A 24829-nucleotide genomic window follows, 5' to 3' on the forward strand; every position below is an offset into this window, starting at 1 on the left:
AAGGTCATTTAGAAACCAAGTGACAGATCATTTGGGAAGGAGGGGGTTACACAGTGAGTGTCCTGTACAGCACAGGGTTGGTTGTAAGGGCTGCTGAAGACAAAAGTGCCAATCTACCTTTCTTAGGACTTTTGTTATAAAGTAAAAAGTAAAACGGCAGCCTCTTACGACATTTTAATTCTATTCCCCCTTTCTACCACCTCCATTAAAACATTTTCCTCCTCTCTTTTGTGCTATCCAATATTAAAAATCATTTATTGCAATAAAGGGATTTAGTGATTTGGGAGTAACTTTTGTATACTGTACACCCCCTAGACACCCTGAAACTATGTTAATAATTTTCTTCCTATTAATTGTCTCATCAACTCACAGCTGGCTATGCTTTTTATTTCATTATGTTATTCATCAATCTAAAATAGAACTATAACAGAAAAAGAAATTGGAACAGAGCAATTTCAATATTTCAAAACAGATGCAAATCAACACTAGGGATGCTACATAGCATATTTTTATTGAGACAATTCTATACATGTTTGAAAAATGAACTTGTAATAAACTCATATCCTGTGAAGGTATGTTTTCCCTTCCATCTTATGAGCTAATTATGCCAACACAACATAACGTTTTCCTAAATGCCTTATAAACTGACCCAGTTACTCAGAAAGTATTATTTTTAAATTGATGTGATAGATGCAAACTGGAACGTTTGGATTTCAATTCTGGCACCAATTCCCAGATCCCCTTCCCAAGTAATTTAAGGACTTCCTCCCGATAGTTTTTCATATTCTTTTAACTGACATTTTATCTTTATACAGTATCTCAGCAGAATGAACATGCACTAAAACAATGACAGCCCTTCTTTGGCTGTCATCTCTCATTCTGGCAAAGACAGATGTCTTACACTGGCTTATGCCAATAATAGAGCCGACAAAAAACAACAGAGACTACCTGCCTCTGATGTAAAGGCACCAATTCACATTTGTGACACTCATTTGTCAATTAACAGATTTCTTCCATTGTTGACACATGGGACTTAAAAGATGTGGGCTAGAATGTGATGAATTAAAAAAGACAGATGAGTAAGCTATGAGCTGCAAAGTAATACTATAATGTGCTTTAGATAGGAATATCAACTGACACCCCTGACAGGCCATACAAGGTTTTATTTCATTTTGCTCTGTATCTAGGCTTCATACTTTGTCTTCTTTGTTCTCTTTTCATCAAGCTCCTAACATCTCATTCTGACAGCCAGAGACATTTAAGGCACTTTCGTTTCAAATGCAAGTTAGCATACTTGATTTGTCATTAAAATGCAAAACGATTGCCATTGCAGGTAAATGTAGGTATGCTTAAAAGGTTGTATCTGCAAAGTAAAAGCTGAAAACCGTTTCTGGCTGCTTTGCTTAACTCTTTCCCGAGCCTCAGAGTTTTTACAAGGCAAGTGTTACCATGCTGTAATAGAAGTGTAGCAGCACCTGCAGTTTGATACAGGGTACACTTTAGTATATTTAAATAACATCAAATCTTAAAGTTACAATGTCAAGCACAGAGAGGTACTGTCAAGTTTACACATGGAGCCTTAGCATGACTTACACATCAATCTGAAAAGAGTCTATCATGTAAAGCTTTCTGGGGTCAAAGCTCTCTACTACCTAGACACCAAGGAGGAAAAGAGGGGGAGATTTGTTTACTCTTTTTAATACACTAGTTGTGGTTGAGTTAGCTGGAATCACCAGAGAGGGAATTTCAACAGCAATTTGCTTTTTCTTTCAATGCTCACTTAAAGAGACATGAGGACCTTAAAATAAATAAAGAAATACATACATACAGTACTCTGTAGCAAAAGACGAGGACAGATTTAAAAATTTTGCAGAGCAAGAGACCTGCACAGGATGGGCATAAGTAACACTTAGCTTTCTACATAACATGCATAGATGTGAATGCACTCTATAATATGAAGAAGGTTATTTCTAGTCAATGGGATAGATCTGAACATCAAGAATCTCATTTATGTTCACCATATAAAATCTAGTGAAAAGAAATACTTATTATTGTCTACAAGTGGTTTGAAAAGCAGAATTATATAATTTAATTGAGCAAATTTTCTTGACACAGAGGTTAAGTTCATATATTTGATTTTAGGAACTTACAGAGAAACCTTTATCCTAAGTTTGTACCTATCTTTTTTGTAGACTTTCTTGGTTTTTTTCACTAGGGGAAAGAGAGTTGTGAATATGGTTTCACTCCATTCACTTGGGCACAGAGGTCTTTTTCCCTAGTTTTGTTTTTCCCCTAAGAACGAGTGTTGTATGGAAATATGCAGTCAGGGAAACATTCAGAAAATTTGATTTAGATTATGACATCATAGTGCATTAAATATAAGGTAGAGAGAACCTGAAACATTTGATGCTTCTGTGTATAGAATGAAGCTTACTGACCATTTTTGATGCTATTCTGCCTACTGCTAAGGTGCATCTGCTACAATATAGGTATTATTTATTCATTCCATGTTATATGATAATAATAGGCTATGCTGTAAATACAAATATCAACTTTACAACAAATAGCTGTCTTGACCGGTTTCTAGTGCTACTTTCTACCCACACTAGTCTTAAACGCTTCCAGGGCACGTATGTACCCACAGAGAAAGAAAATAGGAAAACAAAAAAAAGTGCAAGATTACCTTAAAGCTGACTTCACCATTTCACTAGGTTTTAAAATACTAGGGCTACAGCAACCAAGACTTTCAAATGGTATACTAAAACACACAAAGAAACACATTCACACTTTTAGCACAATACACACATTTGTTCTCTCTTCCTCCACTGACCAATTACTACGAAGTGAGACAAAATGTACAGTAATGCATTAGTCTCCTTAATTTTAGAAACTTTTCCTCTGCTCAATCATTTAAATTCAGGTGAACCTCTTGTTTCAAACTACCTCTGGTTGCAATGACCAGTGTCTCTAATTCAGTGGCAAAGTAGTGCCCATACTGAACAGGTTGAGATAGATTCTCATAAGAGGTATGTCCAAATTTCAAAAGCCCTTTTATTAGTGGTAGTAAGAGACCATGTGGTATGACTTATTTAAAGGAAGCTGAAGAATTAACAGTGAAAGAAACTGAACTGCCCTCTGACATTTCCCACTTAGACTGGCAGACAGTTTACTAATTGTGCACCTGGTAGAACTAGAACCAATACTGCACATGAACAGAGCTAACAGCTGGCTCCCGTTACACCCAACACAAGCAACAAAAGAGAGACCACTGGCAAGAAAGCAAGAACCTCATGTTGCACCTGCACCCAAATCTCTCAGCAGCACCTCCAGCAGCCTTCTACTCATTTAAGGAGCTGGAGGCAGTGGGGAAGAAAAGGTTGCACAGAGTGAAGGAAAAAAGTAAACTGGACATACACAGCCTCTCGCTTAGTTGGCTTAGTTTCCATTGCCTAGAAAACATAGTGCTTGATAATTTTTCCCAAAGCAATTCCAGTATAATCACCTTCACATATGACTGTTTCTGTGCTATTCCAAAGTACTTCACTGTCCAACATACAGAGTGTATTAAATGCAAGATAATAGGTAGAAGAAAAAAGTGTTCAGATCCTTGAGCAGCTGTGATTTGAGCATTCACACACTGGACTGTCAAATTATCTTAACATAACTATGTTGGAAGCAGAGTTTTACAAATATTCAATATACTGTTAATCCTTGGCCTGTCTAGAACATCTTTTCTTCAGCCTTTAAGTGCTCTAAAATAATCACTATGCTTTATCACTTAAGTAACTAGGTCAACTATGTTCAAGTTTTTCTTATCTCTTCAACTAAAATGTCTTGAGGAGTCCTGGGAGTCTAAAATACAGCATCCTCATCCAGTACTTTTGTGGCCACATGGCCTTGCAGAGTCGTGGCACTTCAGTAAGTTTAGGATCTTACAGAAGGCCCAAGAAAGGTCCCACCTTTCAAATGGTTCAAGGAGAATTCTGCTGCATTTCCTCGCACTTTAAGAGATTTTACACTCAAGAGATTGAAGGTTTTCTGCAAGCAACCTCTAAGTAGTATGTTCTTTCCTTCAAGGTTACATATCAAAAGGTTGTCAGTGACAAAGTCCTACCACAAGTGCTGAATCAAAGTAGAAAAATACTTGAGCATCACCCCCAAGTTTACATACATTAAAAATGTAATTTATATACCATACTTATATATAAAGGAATTATACATACCTCATAAAGATCCTTATTGATAAGATGTTATTTTGTGTGTGTGTGTGTGTGTGTCTCTGTATGTGCATTAAATGCCAGTAAGCTGGCAGCAGTAGCAGCCACCACACAATATGCTTTCTATGAAAAAAATAAACTGGCTTTGTGCACACATCCAAGTATTACCATCTGCTACAGCTCATACAGCAACTGCACAGCAAAAACAGCAGAGACTTAAGCACTTGAAGAGCAGTGTTGGGCCAATTTGCAAGAGCCTATCAATCTCCCTGACTTTTGGACAGATTAAACTATCCCCTAACATTAGACATTTTGCATCTCTTAACTTACGTTCTTTTCAAATGTATTTCTGCCACTGTAGTCTCTCATCATAGCAAGGTTTCCTACAAACATGGGCAATGAGAATGGCCAGATTATAGAAAGAACATTCACCACTTCTATTTATAGACTCAGCAGGAAAATTAAGTTAAAAAGGCAAAATAAAGTATTAATAAAGGAAATAATCTTCCAGCTCTACCAGTGAGCAACTCACTCAGGCAAGCATCATCAAAAGGAAAGACCAGGAGAAACAAAACAAAAAATATAAACAAAAATTATAAAATGCCACATAATTGCAAGCATCAGTTCATGGGTAAAGACTGCAACTGAGCTATAACACTGCATTAACCATGACCCTAAAGACAGTGTAATTATTGTATAGCATGTCTGGTTTGACATGCTGACTCCAGAGCCTGAGAAAAATACATGGCCCTTTTGCACTTCTATGCTCCTCACTCTTCACGCTTGCACGAGCTAAGGGTTTGGGGACTGTCCTTTTAAACTGAAAAACCATCTCCAGGATAATTTATGTAAAGATGATTTATGTAAAATGCAAGATCTCAAAAATGGCACAAATCATGCAAGACCACATAAAACAAACAAGTGATGCATAAATAGAAGCTCCATAAGGATTTTCCTGCCAAATGCCAAGTAGCTTTTTACACCATGACCACCAGCAGGTTTGCTGAACACTACAGGACAGAGGCCCATCTTAGTGATTAGAATAAGCAAAACTAGTCCAGTTCTTTACATCTGCAACTAGATGCTGAGAATCTTTTATATATTTCATTCAGGTGAGAAGAAGATACCTTTCAACAAAACAAAGAGGAAAAGACAGAGACAACAATTCCAGGGTTAATGCAGGTTCTTCCCTTCAGCCAAGCTCCTTGTCCTCAGATAAAAGTTATTTCTGCAGTCCTTCGCTCTTGTCTCACAACAGCAGTGATGAGGAAATACTGTTTTAGAGTAAGAGAGATTAAGGAAGTCAGAAACTAATAATGATCCATCTGATTACTGTACTTAACACATGCTCTTTATCATGCCCTTTTCTTTGACCCCCAATGTTCTTGTAAAAAAGTACTTCTCAGTCTTAAAATCCAGATAATCATGGGCTATGCAGGAGCAGTCACCAAGGTATTATTTTCAATCTACTGACATTCTTTGAAAGCTAAAACAAGTACACCAAACTATTTCTCTTCCAATTGCCAATACTTTCCACAGACTGTGATAATCTTCCATTTATTAACTGATGTTCTCTCTAACAGAGATTCCTATTGTTCAAAACAGAATTCAACACAAGAACTGATTTTAGTTTAAGACTGGTTACAGTTTTCACAAGAGGAGTTGGATTGACTCTGCCAGCGAATTAAGCGCTCTGGGTACCCAAATAACAACTGCAGATTGCGTGGATTTAGCCTCCAACGTCACTTTAAAATCCAACTTCAATGTCATACAGGAAACCAGATCAAGAAAAAGCATTCACTCCCTGCAGATTCAAACACAAAGAAAATGATGTGATGCAAACACCAGTTCACTGGGAAATGCTCTGCCTCAGTCAAAAGGTTTTACCAACAGCTTTGAGACAATGGATGTTTAATGAGATCCTATCTCTGTTCAAGTCCGAGTTGGTCACACATCTTTGTTCAGAAGTACAGATTTCATTTTTACTCATAATTGCAACAGACCCTTAGACATGGATGTCACCAAAAAAAAACCTTTCATCAACCATCATAGCAATATTCACCAGCTATAATTAAGGATGTAACAGTCAAAGCTTTATTTTAACTTAATATGAAATTGTGCTATTTGTTTAATATTTTTACCAGATTTCAAGCTCTAGTAATGCTCACAAGAATTCTCCGCTACACAATATGAACATCATTGCCCACCCCCCCACCCCCCCCCAAAGGCTCAGGTAAAAAGTTTTTGCCCAATTCTACCATGTGATACATCCTCAAGACAACTCCTTCCACAGTCTTAAGCCTTCCTGAGAAAAGCAGAACAGAAAACAATCCTGTGTTCTGACCTGTCAGGTACTGTAAATCAATGGATAACGGCCAGCACAGGGGGTCAGAGGTATATATACCACAGTGTTTTCACAGTCTGTTAGTGACTATGTGGCCATAAAAAGTCAAGCAAGGATCAATGGACAAAAAGAGAGGCTGCTGGGACTAAAGAAGATAACAGCCACCCGTATTGAAATACAACAATTTATACTCTTAAGTTCACCCTTACATATTACTGAGTTTGGAAAAATAACTTTTCCATTAAAAAATACAGCCTACATCTATGGCACAGTATGCTGAAATCAGTGAGATATTTAAATGCATACCATATTCCATTAATTTGATATTTTTAACATTAGTCATTGACTGGTCCCCTTTATATCAACAATAAAACGATGACCACAAATAAGACAGAGCAGGAAAATATACAAGTCACAAAAATACTCACAGATAATACTCTGTAGTGGCAAATATTCTATAATCACGTTTAAAGTTGACAAAACAACAGAACACAGGCATGGCTATTGCATGCGAGACAAGGTGTATCTTAATATGTTTAACGTTTTCAAAGTTTTAAGGTGGCTTTTCTTAAGCTCACCTTAGGCTTTCCTTGTACATTAGCCAGATCACACCTGGTTCCTGTTGAAATGCCACTTTTTAAAAGGGGGTGGTGGGGAAAAAAATGGAAGAGAGCAAGGAGTAGATTTAGCTTTGGTGTCGATCAGCTACCAAAAGTAGAGTTAATATCTGAAGTTTATAATTGCTTTTGTTACTGGTAATACTCTCCTTCTAGTTTTCCAATAGTTTTACATCTATAAAATTTTATCTTAAATGACTCCCTAGGTATTACCCATGTAGAAAGAACCCATCAACATACTTGTTTTCAGTCCATCTGGTAGAACAAGAAGTTCTTTTAGGAGAAAGATAATTATGCATAAAGTAGTCCACAGTGATTGATAAACATGTAAGACTTCAACAAAAAGACTATTATATCTGTAAATAATTTCAATGATTCCTCGTGTATAAACATTTATTTCAGCAAAATTATTCTAGGAGCTGAATTGCTTCTGAAGACTGACCACCCTTAGCAGCGTTAGTGTACAAGTATTTTTAGATATCCGTAACATTTCAACACTATTTAAAAAACAACATCTTGTGCTTACTGTAGGACATCCCTTTAAGGGTAAACTTTGAGTACTCACCTCAAACTACACATCTACTCAATTGACCTTGATACATTACTGCAGTAGTAGAAGAAAAATAACCAAGAATTTATAAATTTCAGATTGCTTAGCTACGGAAAACATTATCTCTTTGGTGAAGTCTCTCTATACAATTCCATTTACCTTCAAACAGTAAACAATACCCAGTATAAAATTTACAAACATTTGGAAACTATTGCTTTCTTAAAGTAAAAAAGAAAACTACTACTGAACATTTTTTTTAAAAGAGCAATACAAAATCTTCAATACTTAAACATTCTTCTTTCACATAGTAAACTGTCGTCATGCTTGAAAGGAAATAAAAAAACAAGGAGAGTGAAACAGATTAACTGCATAGCTCCAATACACTTATTACAGACAAGATACTATAAATCATCTTGAAACAAAACAGGCAATTATAATGTGCACAAATGTTATGATATTATGCATCTCTACTGGTCCAGTGGTTTAAATTATTGAAACTGATGGTTGAACAAGGGCATATCGTTTCAACACACTTGGATTCCTTGAACAATTCTAATTCTTCCTTTAGCTAGCCAGTGTTCTGCAGATCTCTAATGTCAATAAACAGATAGATAAATGTTTCTTAAATAATTCAGGGCACATCTAAGGAGATTAAAATATATGTCCAAAATTTCTCTAGCAATATCTTTTGTAAAGGATCACACAGGTTTTTTCCCTTCAATACTGGAAGAAGCATCTAAAATTAAAGCAAGTACATACATCTTCCTTCCAAGCATTCAGTGAGGACAGAGCAGCTCCTTTCTCCTTGTAACCACTACCCCATATTTCAATCCTCTCCACCTCAGTGTAAGGGAAACAGGAGTGAGAGCCGTAAGACAGAATCATTTCAAAACACAATCAGCTATTTGTAAACACTCTTTCCTGCAGAAAATCTGCAACTGTTAGTTGCAGGAAAAAGCAGCGCGTAAGGTAAATCAATTAGCTTGCTAATTTCTCACCCTCATTCATTTAGCTCTGCACTGTATTTGTCGTAATTGACTATAATTATGTTAATTACCAACTCCAGCATAATTACTATATTTATTGTCATTGAGCACACTATGTACCCAAAGCAAAGCTGGCATTTGTTGGGCATCAAAAAAATAAATAAATAAAACCACACAACTGTCGGGAGGGCTTTCTCTGAAAACTGGCTGATATACCTTTAGCAAATGAAAGGGCAAAAGAGATTTCATGCAATGCTAGTTTGAAAGCATCGGTTCATTAAGGATATTAATTTTCTGATAACTACACATTTAAGCATGACACACTGGAGCAGTATCTACAGGATTTAGCAATTATTAATGCGTGACAGTTTCAAATGCTAAGTGAATCAATTAAACAGCAGCATTCACAATTTGAGAAGAGATAACTGCTTCATAACTGCCTAAGACTACAATTTTCACATGACAAAAAAGGGCCATTCAGGCTCCTTCAAAACCTGACAGGTCAAGAAAGAAGTTTGAAACAAAAGCACCTTATAACCATCATCTCTCCTCTTTACTTGTCAGATCAACTTTGCTAGTGTCTCCGCTGAAATGGCATCACCATGCCAGCTGCCACAAGGTGATTTTTCATGTCTTGTCAAAGAAATCTTTTATTCTATTTGCTCTGCATTAACATGTTACATTTATTGATCAAGCCCTTTCTGCAGCCACAGCAGGGCACTGTGCTCTTATGCCTAAGGGGGCTTTGATGTCCTGGTGACATTCTAGACCGAATAATGCACATACTAAATGGATTTAATGCAGAAATGTGTTTGTGCATGACAGCTACATTAATAACAGCCCCTCATACTGATAAATATGCAATTGCTACGATTAAGAGTTACCCAATTATGGTGAAAATATTTTTCTACCTTATAAATAAAACCATCAAAAAGTTTTAACAATAGTACATTTTCTTCAACATTTTAAAGTGTTATAAAGATGAGTCTAAAGGCTTTAAAAAATATGTCATGCTTTGTTTTGAATTCTGGCTTTATTTCCATCTCTCTTTTGTTGTTCAGCTTCCTGTTCTGCATGTCTTATTGCTGCACAGACTGGGAAGGTGGCAAGGAAAAAAAAAAGCCTTTTTTCACATACTCAACTTACAAAGAGGAACATGCCCTGTAAAAACTGAAGCCCATTTTCAGGCTGCCACTTGCATATTCCCCCAGGCAAAAAAAAACAGGAGGCAGAAGAGAGAAAGAACAATATCTAGTCCACAGAGAAGACATTACAAAGCCTCAGCCTCACAAAAGTCATGGAGGAACATTGCAGACTAGGATTGAAGTTCAAGGGGATGTTTTCATACACACACCTTCTTCATCAGACAGTAGAAATTATGCACAAGCACATACTGTGCAAATTATTCATGCTCCTAGCAGAAATAATCTGCACCCTAGAGAGAGGGAAGAGATATTTGTATCTCCATGAGCACAATTATTGGATTAATCCTTCCTCATTGGCCAAGATTAAAGATTCACTCTCCCTTTCACCTCATAGCTTAGACCGAGAAGAAATCTCTGGAAGAAAAACGAAAACAACTCACATGCTTAAAGCTACTGAGGACAAAATTACAAGATGGGCTTCTCGGTGAACTGAACTGTAGATGTTATTTATGAAAGCATGGCACCTATTTGTACAAAACCACTGACATCTCTTATTCAAGTGCATTTAGCCTTTAATATGAAAGGAAAAATTGTATACAAAGTCATCTAGGACAAGCAAAAAAAGCTTTGAATAAGTTGTGGGTTGTCTGGGGTTCTTTTCTTCCTATGAGACAGTAAGATGCATCTCAACTAAAATCTTTGTATTTCATCCAAATCTCTACTCCCTACTTCCATTAGATCCTTCCTGCTCACTTACTGCTTTCTTTCCTTCACCAGTGATTACTATTCTTTTTTTAATGAAACCTTTAATTTTCAATGATCAACAATAGTTTGACTATTGTCATTCCACCTTGAAATCCTTTACAAAGTGCCCAGGTAACACTAACACTGACACATCAGTGTCTCTTCTTCCCATACTCTATGCCTTCACAAAATGAGAACCTGGGAATGTTTTCCACATATTATGAAAGGACTCTGTTACTAGGGAAGGCTATCAAATACAGTTGCCATGAGAAGCTCAGGAGCAGACTTCCAAAGTAAAACATCTCTGCTCCTGAAACACGCCTCATTGAAAATACACAGTGTAAACAGTTCATTTCTAAGATAGCTGAAAATCACTATCAAATCAAAAGAGCTGCTACAACTCAGGCCATTATGACCACACCAATAAAGCCGAAGAATCACAGCATAACTGGGGTTGGAAGGGGCATCTAGAGATCATCTAGTCCAATTCCCTGCTCAGAACAGGGGGATTTCAAAAGTTAGATCAGGTTGCTTGGGATTTTGTCCAGTCGCATTTTAAATATCACCCAGGATGGAGATTCCACAGCCTCTCTAGGCACCTCTTCCACTCCACCTTCCCTGTGGTGGCTGGAAGGTGGCTTCCCTTGCTGCAGCTGTGACAAGTGCCTCTTGTTCTTTGGCTGTACATCAACAAGAGTTTGGCTCCGTCTTCTTCACACCCCTCCCCCCTCAGCCCCAAAAGGAAACAAAAGGTATCAGAAAGTATTCAAACAAAATCTGTAATGAAAACAGCACAAGAAGTCACAAGTGGACTATAGTTGTCTGGGATTGAAGGATTTCCTTCTGCCAAAGACATTAGCAGGAGGCAGTCCAGTGGTACCATATCTTGCCAATTACAGCCCGCATATTTTAAGGACACACACGTTTGTCCCTTTGCCTCACACACAACATATTGCAGTTACTCCTCCTCTTTTGCAACATTCCCATATAAGTTCCCTTGTACCTTTCTCCTCCTTCTTTCCTTTCCCTCACAGGGAAAAGGGGAGATGTGTAACCATTGTGACTGGTGACAGTCACTTCGACCGCCAGAAGAAGAGTTGGATCCATGTACTGCTCAGGGTAATCAAGGAGCAACACTAGTTTTTGGAAAAAGGCAAACAAGAAAGACACAAAAGCAACTTTTTATGATTATGTATCAAGTGCTATTATTAGATCTACCACATCTGATGCAAAGATAATTAAGCATCTACACGGACCCTAAATTTTAATTAAGAAAGAGGAAGGCACTCTAGTCTGGGAAGAATTCTGAAGTCAGAAGAAAGCGGTGAAAAATGTACTTTCCTCTGTATTAAATTGCCAGTTCAAAAGATCTAATGACAACCCTCTCCTCCTCTGTTATATGGATACATCACAAGCAAAAAGAAAATAACCAGAAAAATCTGATAACAAAACCACCACACTTAAGAACATTTGGTCTTCTTTTTTCCTTTCAAAAAACACACAAACTCTCATCCAATAATAAATCAAATTGAAATGAAAACTAACATCTTTACTGCAAGTAACTACTGTGCTAGCAAAACACAGTATTCTCTTCATCTTTTCCTATATTCTGATCATCCTTGGTGTTCTTCACTCAACTTACACCTTTACCAAGAGTTAGCAAGTTATACTAGAAAATCAAACTCCTTTCTAAATCAACATTAATTACAACATTGTTTCCCTAGTGAAAACAACATATTAAACTTTTCAAATTAAGCATTTACTGGTAAAAATCATAAAACTCATTGCTATACCATAACATTGTTAGATTTTTAAGCAATAATACCTGTTTAAAGAAGATGACACTGCTTACACTTGCTTCAACAGCTGCCCAAGACATTCTTCTATATTCACATTCATTTAAGGTTATGACATTTATTACATATCTTGTCTGACTTTCTCTATAATATGCAGGTATGGAGTTTATATACAAGTGCAAACCAGTGTGAACAGCTACTGTACCATAAACACTTCACTCTTAGTTTCTATATGCTTAGTAAATCTAAGCACTGCTCAAATGAGAAACCATTACTGCTCTCAACCCACTTAGTATTAGCTTCTCAAAGGGGAAAAAAAAAAAAAAACACTTCTCCCCTTTCCCAAATCTGATTTCTGGTCTTAAAATACTTTTACAGATTTACAACTACAACTTCTCCTACATCACAAGCTGATTGTTCTTCCCCAAACCTCAATAAAACCAAATTATATCCCTTCTGAAAAACAGGCTGTGTTTTGGGCAGAAAAGGAAAGAAGGAAAGAAAACACAGATTTCAGAAATACACCACCAATTGTGCTCTCCATGAAAATATGATCAGAGTTTTAAAGCAGTATTTTACATCCAAATTTAATGTTATTATTTTACTTTATGAAATAGACTCAGAGAACTGTTCTTCAAATCATGCATTAACCGAAAGAAACAAACACTTTTTTTTCCCAAAAATGTAAAGAAGGAGCAGTCTTGTCAACATGTTAAATCTAAATACACATACAGACCTTTAATTATCTTTATGACAAAATGAAAAAAATTACCATTTGATCCCCTCCCCCAGCAAATGTCTCTTTTCTGATTACAGTATCCAAAGGTACAGAGTCACAGTATAAGGTAACAACAATCCACAGATTTAGTGTTTCCTTTGCTCTGCTACCTCTTACATGTAAGATTCAGTCTTTCAGAGTTGGCAAAGGTTCAGAAGAACATTTATGAGTGTTAAGTAAGTTAAAATCAATGGCTGTTTCTTCTGGGAAAACAAGGCACCACAGCACACTACTTTTTGTATTACTCCTCACAAGGAGGCTGTGAGCTTACCCCAAATAAAATAAAAGGAAAATGAATTAATGAGTCCAACCCTACCTCCACAAACCTACTTTTGTTATTAAACAGACAATTGCACTCCAATTCTTTCTCCCTACTTACCTGAATATTTTTCAACCTGAAAGATACTCTGCTGAACCTCACCAGGCTCTCTTAGAAGGATTAAATGAAATGGGATACTGTAGTAGCTAACAGGAATACCACAGAATCCTAAATCAATCCATACATTAAAATACTTAGAAGGAACTACAAAAGAGCTTAGCTTCAGCACTTAACTACACAGATGCACAAAAATAAAATCAAAGAACAAAACACATCACCTGGGAAAAGAGCATTATAAAGCATTTATAGTAATAACCAGAGGTCCGTAAGTAAAATTTTTAAAAAGGGAGAGAAGCACACACTTCACTTGTGTTTTGGTTACGGAAAATTCACTTTTGATCCCATTCTTCATTTCTTCAGGTAACAACACTTATTTTCCAATTGAAGCAAAGAACAAACCATAAGATTCTTAATAGGCATCATTTATGTTAACACGTAATAATTTTCTGTACTCACCTGGTTATTTGTGCTCCAAGTGTGGGAGAAAAGAAGACAAACATTACCTATAAAACAGTGTCGTCCACTTGATAACAACTAAATTTACCCGACATACATGTTTCTACTTTGAAAAAAGAAATACTCTATTTTAGGAGTTGGTATTCCAGATTGCACTTGAAAACCTATATACTGCCACATACCTTAACAAGTTGAAGCTAAGATCTAGCCTTTTTGCCATATGTCCATATTTTCTTCCTAGGAATTCTGGAATCTCTTCACAGTCCTGACTAATGTAGGACACCTGAGAATTGGAAGCAACAGGGAAACATTTCATGAGTAGATTTAGTAGTTTCCCTTCCAGATTCTGTCTCATTGATAAAATGACAACATGCAATACAATGAATTGTCATTAAGCTTTAAACTACCTAAGTTTTACAGCTATTACGTCTACCACACAATCTCATTTTCCTATTGATACCATAAACTAAGTATTTGTTACATCTATAGTCTTTATGTATGTTTTGTCTCCTTCCAGGTAAAAATACTTCTATTAAATATACCACATTTCTTCTATTTCACTGTTAATACTTTGAGCTAATGTTACGTTGTATTACCATTCTAATATGCTCCAGAAGAAATTCATTTGAAGGATCAGAAGCCATCCAAAAGATCTTCCCATTTGATGCTCCATACACAACAAACAAAGATTGTTTTCTAAATTTTGGTGCAGAAATACCTAAGCAGTGTACAGTCAATCCATTCTCTTAACCATTCCTTGAGAAGATTATTATGCCCAATAACATGCTAGGGACAGAGCAAGAGGGCTGCCCATGACCTGGAAAACTAAGCCTGCAGCCTCTTTTCAGACAGTCATGGAAATCTTAAGGATTTCTGGCTTGACCACCTATGATCAGATCACACTTCTAATTACCCCTCAAGTACATGTAAATGTCTTTTCTCTTTTTCATACCAGCCCATCTAACCCACCTTTAGCAAACATAGGAAGAATTAGTGGTAGCACAAAAACCAAGCTACTCAGATTCTGTTTGGTTTTATTTGTTTTTAGTCAGGATGAAGTGAGTGATATTTCCAGAAAAACACAAAAAGTAAAGCAGCTAAACTTCTTGTATCATTTCTGTTGCACTGTTTTAGAAGTCATCGGTTTGATTTCTTTGAAGAAACCCCACAAAGCTTTTCAAAGCTATTCTCACAAATTCTATTTATCTATACTGGCTCATCCTTTCAGTGTTCAAAATACTGGTATTTCAGATTTTGTGCTGCAGAAATCTTAGTTTCCCTTAATGGCCAACTTGCTAGTTAAGTACCACGTTAGACCACTATCTATACAATACTGTTATATATACATGCTTAATTATAAAGTCACTTTCAATACTATATCCCACTAGTCTAAAATATGTTAGATGAAAAATATGCAAAAAAAAGTCCATCAAACTTTGTTTTGATAGTATTTCACCTTCTGTTAAGACAGAAACTCCTCTGCAGAACAGACTGACAGGATGTACTTCTGCAAGTCATGCTGATCTCCTACGCTCTGAAAACGATTGCCTCTGATAATACTATATGGCATCCCATTTAATTCATTTTGTTCAATAACTTCAACAGATAAAGCTGACAACAGTGAAATAATTTTTATGAGGAGAAAACAGGTAGCTTGAAGCTCAGTGTAACAACTTCTTCCCCTTGTTAAATCAGACCTGCTCTTGCAATATATTCTGCTGCCAGACATACACACAACTTGAGCAAATATAAGAACAAAAGGGAAAGGAATTGTTTTGGATGGAACAGAAAATGTTTGCAGAATTTATTAAACTAAACATGTCGGGGTTTTCCTCCAGTTTACATCCAAGATAATTACAATGCATTTTACAACATACACAAAGGTATGCATAAAAATTGTTTCATTCTTCACTGAATAGCAGATTTCTTTAAATTAGTGCTTGCAAACCCTTTGAAAGGCATCACATTAACAGCTTAATAATATTTTGGATTAAGCATTTGGTTCAGTGTAAAACATTGAAACAGAAATGACTAAAATATGATGCCTACTAACACTAGGAGGGCAAGACTCTCTTGAGCAACTACAAACATAGCAAGAGCACAGACTCTCACTTTGCTTTTCACCCAGGGTGGAGCAGCTGAGAACGAGCAGGGGACTCTGGCCTGTTACACGCTGCTTCAAAAACTTACCTGGCCATAAAAGTTCCATCCACAAGAACAAAGTTGAAGAAAAAGGTTCATACAAATGTGGTTTAGAGCACACAGGAGGCAAAATACACAAAATGTTACAAAGCTTCAGCCTCTGAACTGTTATGATATGCAAATATATTTACACAACTGGTACAAACAGATTATTCACAGGCATATTTGCAGATGACATTGTTATCATGACCTTTTAATGCTGAGGCCTTGTAAAGGCATTTTACATCCATGGAGTCCATTTCAGCACACTCACAGTACAACACCATTTTTCAGTTTAAAACTATTATATTTATTTTTCCAGGAAATATACAAAGAGCATTCAGCTTCATACTTCTACACTCCACAGACAGGAATTTGCTTCAGATATCAAATAACTCTACAGTAAGAACAACAGAAACTGCCAGCAATGCAATACATGATAAGCCTTTTTGAAAAAGTTTTCCAGAGTTATTTCCCCACTCTTCTGCTTTTTAGTCTTTGAACAACACTGATATAAAACAAGACTTCAGTAGACAGAAGAAAGAAGACTATTGCTTCATTTTCATTGCTTCCGTTCAAAATCATCTACTCGTGAAACAATAAAATGTACATAATTCAGTATTCATCCTTCTGCTTCCATCTCAAATACCCTCAAAATGAGTATGAGCTTCCATGTACATATCCAGAGACATCACCACTGAGAGATGAGAGCAAACTTACTTTTCCCAAGACTCCACCTGTTTGGCTGCAAGGCACATCAGTAACAGAAGATTTCTTAGATTTTTCTATATCAGTCACAGAACATCACACAGGATTAAAAACTGGATGTAGAGGTTTCCATGGCTTAAGTGTCCAAATCAAATACAGTACAGGTTGGTCACAGTTAGTCATTACTGGTGTCCTATTCAATACCCCACCAAAATGTTCAGCTTCCCACAAAGGCCAGCATCAGATAGGCTATGGAGGCCTGAGAAATTCTTGCAGACTCTTCAACACACTGTATGCAATTCAGGAAAAGGTATGTTTTTTACAAAATATTTAAGACTTCAGTTAACGATCAATAGCAGTTGCACCTCTCTTCTGCTTTAGTTTCAGAGCACATTACCATTTAGTCTCTGTGATCATTTTACAATGATACTGTAATCTTAATAACCCATAGAGTAACATCTTTACTAAGGAATGTCACCAAAAAGGTCATGTATGAACTCTCAATACTGCATATTCTCTCCCATTGAAGGGAATATTATCTGGAGAATATTTCCAGTCAGCTGAGCATTTTACTCTATGCTGTTAGAAGATTGTATGGTGGGCACATAGCCAAATTAAGGGGCTCAAGGTATGCTCAAGGGAAAAAGGCAGCATGTCTCTCAGTGCCAGAGTGCACCACAGAGACCACAGGACCTTTCCTGCAGCAGCTGTAAAACTAGCCAATTGCCTTCATACTGCACACACTTACATGAATTCTACACAGAAACAGTGGCCAGATTAAAGAAGCAATTAGATGGGCATCATCCTGGTTTAATGGCAAACCATTTTCAAAAATAAGTCACACTTCCTTCTCTTTGGAGGAAAAAAAACCAATTCTAATTTTAGCCACAAGTTCATCACTAACGTCATGAGCTTTTAGCCAGATTTTTTTCAGTAGCCATAGAAGGCGCTGGGTAAAGGCCGGCAGGATGTGTTATATTTCCCAACTTCTCTCTAACCAAAACGAAACGTACATAGCGTTTTACTTTCAGGAGGAACAACACTTAGCAGACTCCAGTCCTTCTCCGCGGCCTCCCCCAGCCCGACAGAGCAAGCGCGGCCCCGTGCTCCATCCCGCTGGGAGCGCGCTGCGGCGGGAGCCGCGCTGCCGCCAGGGCACAGCCTCGGGGCCGCGCCCGCTGCACGTGAGCGGCACAGGGCAGCGGCGGAGCGGCGGCGCAGCCCTGCCCCGGCACCGGCGCTCCGTTATCCGCCAGCGACAGGAGCGCACCCCCAGGCCGCGGGACTCCGGGCACATCCCCAGGGCGCTGGCGGGGACGGCTCCTCAGCCCTTTCCCTTCAGCAGCCTCGCGACAGCGCGGCGGCGACGGAGCCGATCCCTGCGCGGCGTCCCGTGGCGCGGTGCGGCTGAAAACTAAACCCGGCCCCCTGCGCGCCCGCCGCCCCCACCGAGCGGCACCGGCAGAGCGGCGGGAGCCGGCGCGCAGTTGGGGCAGCCGCTCCCAGCGCCGGGGGCGGGGACGCGCCGGCCGGGGCGAGCTGCCCGCCGCAGGTGGGGCCGCCGCCGGCCTTGCGGGCCGCGGACACGTACCTGTGCTCCGCTCACCACGACCCCTGCCATGCTGCGGGGCGGCCGCGCCGGAGGTTCCGCGGGCTCGGGGCCGGGCCGGGCTGCTGCCTGGCAGAGTCAGCTGACGCGGGCGGAAGCGCGGCCGGGCCGGGGGCGGCGGCAGCGCGGAGTTCCCGCCGCCTCCTGCGGCCGGGCCGAGGGCGCAGCCACGGCCCCGGGTGGCACCGTGCGCCCAGCGCAGGGCGCGGGCGGGCGAGAGCGCGGGGCTGGCGTGGCCCGAGGTGTGCGTGTCCAGGGCACGGTCATCCCTGTCCGGCGGCTGCTCCAGGCCCCGCGGCGACATCCTACCTGGAACGCGAGTCCAAAGCAGCACACAGCGACTGCCGCGCCTCACAGAATGAGTCAGGTCGGAAAAGACCTCTTAGACCATCCAGTCCAACCTAGGACCGAACACCACCACACCAACTAGATCATGGCATGAAGTGCCACGTTCCGTGTTTCCTTTACACCTCTCGGGACGGTGACTCCACCACCTCCCTGGGCAACCCATGGCTATGTTTAATCCCTTTCCATGCAGAAATTCCTCCTAATGTCCAGTGCTAAATCACCCCTGGCACAGCTTGAGGCTACATCCTGTCGCCAGCTGCCTTAGAGAAGAGACCAACCTCCATCTTTCCAAACCGTCCTTTAAGCTGCACTCACCCTTACTCCAAGCCGCCTCTTCTCCGGGCTAAACAATCCCAGCTCCCTCAGCTGCTCCTGGTAAGACTTGTGCTCGTTCCGCAGCTTCTCTGCCCTTCCTAGCACCGGGCCAGCACCCCGTGGTGGAACAGGCCATGGGACGAAGGGATGGAAATAGCCGATCTGTCACACTGGAGGAATCAGGGCTTGGATTTCATTTCCCATAGCTAGATGACTTGGAGCATTACCTGGACTGGCTTTCAACCTACTAAGCAGCTCATTAATTTGTGGCATAAAGCATAACTTGCCTTTGAAAAGATATATATCACTGGTAAAGCAACACCTACAGAAAAGAAATGAAAACATACTATCTCCAAGAGAGGTCCACATCCTCACAGCAGTTTGTGGGTTGGTTTTTTTTGGTTTTTTGTATTTAGAACACAGGGTAATTTGTGTGGAAACCAAAAATACCTTTGGAATTATCAGAAAAGCCTGTCAAACTAGTCTTTCAAGATTCACAAGAATTTATTAATTAAAAATTCACAATAATTTATTAATTAAAACAATGGCATGATGTTTGGTTATCACTGTTTAGGTAGACTAGAAGAGCTGCAGGTTTTCTGTAAGAATTTTATACAAGACTTTTAAAGGTTTCCCAAGTTTGGATCCTAAATCCTATTAGTCATCTACCTACCTCTTCAGCTGCCTAAACACCTTTAAAAATCTGGCTCGTTTTTCCCCTTTATTGCTAATATAGCATACCTCACTCTTGCTGAAAGCAGAGGCACATGCTGTGAGGGGAAATAAGTTTCAGAAGGATATGTATTCCTCGCTGCAAACCACTTTCTGGAGTTTATTCAGCAACACAGCAGAAACCAATACTGTACTTGCTGCTCTGCCTCAGTATCAACAGAATAAATTCTTGGTACAGCTGTGGCACTACACCTTCTCTACAGCCATCTCTCCTTCTTCGCTGACTGCTGGACAGGAAACACAGAGCAAATAACTGAGGAAAAAAACGTTTTTCCTCCCTGTAGTTTGTATTGTGTTAGAAATGTCAGTGGGCCAGCATGCATAAAAATCAAAATACAGCCAATGAATAAATCACTCCAGTGCTTTGCGTGATCTACTTTTCCTTGTAAGACAGAAGAATCAAACCCTTCAGCCACAGCAAATAAGCTGATCCTACGCTGATGAATAAAAGTTCTGTTTCTCTAAGTAAGAGTTTTCCATCCAGGCATACTTGCTGGTTCAGGTCATCACTCAGCATGCTTCAAACAATCAGGGCCTTTATTTATCTATTAGATTATATAGTAAATAACATATGCCAAGAAAAACAAGTACTATGAGAACTGTAAATTTAAACAAAGCAATACATTCTCCTCTTTCCGTATCTACTTCTTTTTATCTCTCTTTTAGCTACAAGCATGTGGTTCCCAGCAGAATGAACACACAGCTCAAGGCTCAAGTGGCCCACTGCTACAGTTAGCTGTATTTGTCTTAATGGAGTAAATTCAGTTCAATACTGCACTCATGTAAAATTGGAATAACTATATTGAAAACAATTTAGCACATCATTATCTATATTATTAGTATTAATTTTAGTAGAGTGTTAGCTGTCAGTTTAGAGATATCTACAAAGAAAAGAAATCCCTGCCTGGATAGTTTACAAAATAGCCCACACAAATAATAGCAAATTTGGGGGTTTTTTCCGGCTTCTTGTATTGCCTGTCGCATTAACCTGCCATTGATCCTCCTACTTACTAGGCAAGACCTTGTCGAGAGGGAAAAGTTGCAGGTGCAGCTCCCTAAACCAGGTGACTTAAATTGATTTTATCATCTCCTCAATCAGTCGAGCTGAATTTTGTAAATTAAAAAAAAAACAAGGAGGTGGCAAACTTTTAAATGCATCAGGCTTATAGTCATTCTTTTGCAACAAGTTCAACATTTTCTTGTACAGACATGGCCTAGATTGTTATCTGCCATGGATAAATAATAGATCCCAGTCCTGTGCTGTGTAACAAAAAGGGAGTGCTACCGACCACAGTGACAAAATGGGACTATTACACTGTAGAGGAAGGGAAAAACAAAACTCCCTGGATCAGAGGAGAGGAGAACAGAGATGGCTGTCTTATTGTGATGCTTCTCTAGACTTTGAAAACTTACATCTCAACAACCTTAATTCTGCTGCCAGTTTCCTACAGGAAGATTGGTGAACTTCTCAAACTTAGTATTTTTAGAGTCTGCTTTATTTCCTAATTTCTTAAGTGCCCATCACTTGCACATAATTTTCAAAAGCAGTGAAAACTCACAGTTGTCTGCCACTGAAGGACTATTTGTAACATCTAATCTGAAATTGTAAGGAAGTTATAACATAGTCTCAGATTTCAGGCTGATGAGTCAATGTGCTCATTAGTTTGTGCCCCATGTTGTTATGAAGCTATATAAATACTGGAGGGCTTCTCCAGCATTAGAGCCTGCTGATCATCAGTGTCACTTTATAGCACAGATTCAAGATGAACATGAGGCAGCCTCTAGGTTCAGGCTGTTTTTCACCTTACCATATGTATTTGTACTTCTGAGCATCCTAAAACATTACCTTCTTGAGTCCTGGCCCCACGTAACCTGCATCATCTGAAGATTTTATTTAGCTTTGATAGAGCTGCCTATATGAGTAAAGCTTCAAAGGACTAAGGTTTTCACTTATAGAATATATTTTACAGTGGTTCCTCAGAAGCTGAAAGTTTTGTGAGGATTCTTTGTAGAGGTTAAAATAGTTTACATGACAGTTTGCCATAGCTGACCTTTGAAATGTCTTTTCTACAGTGTATTTATATGAAAAAATATAAAAATCACTTGTTTATTTAAATAATCAGTTTCACTGCCATTAGATGCAGAAGGTGGCACTTCTGTGTGGGCCATTCAATATGATTTCCTAAGATTTTTAACAGAATATTGCCAACACTGCTTGATATGTGAGCTACATACAGACAAAACCAACATGAACTTTAAAAAAAAATGGGGTTTTTGAGTTACACTAATATGCTTAGTACATCTCTGATACATATACATATATATACATATATATGCTGACCCATTCTTTGAGTAAAGAGCATTATACGTTCAAAATAATACCTGGAAACCAGTTCCAAACAACTGGGAAGCAATGTGTTGGAACCCTGGTAGGTACTCATCAAATCTGCCACTTATAAAAGTTCTTCATAAAATAACAGAGCTTTATGACATTTTAGGAGTCAGTTGCTTAAAATGTGTACTCAGTTACAATTAGGAAATCTCATTGACCAAGCAATTAAAATAATTAGCTAATACAAACCAGTAAATATGGCATAGCACCAAGCACCAAATGAGTTATGTCATTTCATATAAAGCCTTTGTATACAAGCATTTCCCTATCTTAAATGAACACTGAACATTTATAAGAGGAAATAATAGCAATCCTGACTGTTTCATTAACTGAAAGTTATAAAAATATTTGAGTTAATCAAAATGGTCTGTTTTCCAGCTTGCAGCACACTATGCATGTATGCCTCCATGTACACAAATACAATTATCCTATATTTCAGAGTAAGTCAAATAAACTACTGTCTACTTAAAAAAAACCCCACATATATATAATTTCTCCTGACAAAATAGTGTGTTTGAACAAACTGAGTTTTCTGAAGCAAATGATTTGAGACAAAAAAATCTTAGCCAAGTAACAGAATTTTTCCAACCTGACCTTCAGAAAATTTGGCTCACAGTTTACCCATAAAACTCATTTTCTTGATGCTAACAATGAAAATATTGTTTCAAAATATTTGTTAACAAGTATCCACAGCAATATGATGTGAATACAAACTGAATCCATTTAACTGAATAAGATTGACTGTAGTAGAGATATTTTTCTCTGTATTACCAGAGGAACATTTTATTCATATGTAGCTTCCCTTACACCTGTTTTTAATCACAAACAGTTAAATAGGGTGTTTAATGTCCAAACTAATAACTTCAGATATCTCCCAGGAAACAGCATCACTAGCACTCCCTGCTGTGAAACATGCAGGAAAAAAAAAACATGACAGAAAGATCATAAAATACAAGAAAGTATGTAGTTTAGTCCTACAGAAAGAAATACAGTAATGATGATGTCATTTGCCATTCCTAAGCTGAACTGCTGGAAATTAGGTTTCTTCTTTCCTATCTCCAAACTATTTCTCATACTGCCACTTATAAAGATATTTAACAGCCAGTGATAAACAGGTTAAAGGGATCTGAAAAACAAGTTACGCATATGTATTCAATACACTGGTACACCTTTTCTTGAACAGTATTAGTATGATAGTGTGATAAAGTGCTATAAAACTTGAAGATAAGAACATCTGAGTGACATTAAGGTGTTGGGGTTTTTTCCAGAAGTGTATGCCCATGCTGGAGTGTTTGAAACTCTGCAGGATAGATTTGTCCAGAAACGCAGTCAATGAAAATTGGTTATCTCTACTATACTACTATAGTACTCTATACTACTATAGGCTCGTGTAATAACTCTGGGTCTGCTTTGAGTTTCCTACTGTTAACTAATAGCCTTGATTTATATTTTCCATTCTTGTGGAGACTCATATGAGAAAGATAGGGGGGGTTAATATTTTTACATTAATCTAGAGTTTTTGAGTTTCACCCTTTCCTGCAACACAAAAGCAGAGTGTCCAATCTGATATATTTCCTACTTCTTGCATTTTGGCTCTTTCATTCCTCCGGTGTCCCCAGAAAAAACAGAATTATGTCTAAAACCATCTCTGGGATATATTTGATTATTATTTTCATATTATATGGCAGAAGTGTGGTATGAGCACAGTGAGGCTACATGATCATTGTGAATTAATGCAGCACATAAGCTCACTCACTGTTTTATTGCAAAGGCACCCTGAAGTTCAGCATCTTCTGATGTCTTTGAAAAGTTTCATTTTGTAACATTGTTAGCATCCTTTTAAGGTAAGTTTATGTATATACTTCAAAATGCATTATTCTGTAAGCTGAGTTTTCAAAAAACAGAACTATATAAAAGCTTTGATGACAGGAAAAAAAAACCTTTCATAAAATTTGTACTCAGTAATCTCATCTCACTTCCAATAAAGTTAATGACAGTTTTGTTGACCATGGTATGACCCAAATACAATTAAAAATCCCTTATGTTACATTATATTAGCACACTATAGCTATTAGGCTAGAAATATATTTAGTAAGTTACATGCTCAACAACTAAGACATCACAATTAATTGTGCAATTTATTTCTGCCTTCTCATAAGATATGTTGTGGTACAGTGTTGTTTTTTGGTGGGGTTTGGTGTTTGTTTGGTTGTGTTTTATAATACACAGAATTCTGTTTCGTTTAGATTATAGATTGGACAGAGATAAGTAAACTACCTCAAGCACATAAAATATCACTAAGTTCCTCGATGCACTGTATTACCAGAACTTCTAGCATTTGTAATGCACTTATTCTCACTCTATGCCAAGGGGAAAAAAAAAATCCTCTTCTTATTATCCTACAAAAAAGGGAACTGGAGCACAGAATGGATGCTTTATTTGTATAAAAACTTACCTTGTAGTCATCTAGGAAACTGAAGCTACACCTCCCAAGACCTAGGTCTGATACCCTAACTGTACACAATACCCTGT

General features: G+C 38.3%; 1 protein-coding gene across 1 annotated transcript in view; it reads right to left on the reverse strand.

Annotated features, from left to right (window-relative positions):
* Window positions 1-18546, reverse strand: part of LRMDA (leucine rich melanocyte differentiation associated) — a 612848-nt gene extending 594302 nt beyond the window's left edge. Inside the window, 2 exon segments of the mRNA XM_082285652.1 lie at window positions 14195-14295; window positions 18493-18546. Coding sequence (XP_082141778.1) covers window positions 14195-14295; window positions 18493-18522 — 131 coding nt within the window. The 5' untranslated portion in view covers window positions 18523-18546.
* Between the last annotated feature and the right edge of the window lie 6283 nt (window positions 18547-24829).

This window comes from Coloeus monedula, assembly GCF_965178545.1.
Source record: "Coloeus monedula genome assembly, chromosome: 8".
NCBI lineage: Eukaryota > Metazoa > Chordata > Aves > Passeriformes > Corvidae > Coloeus > Coloeus monedula.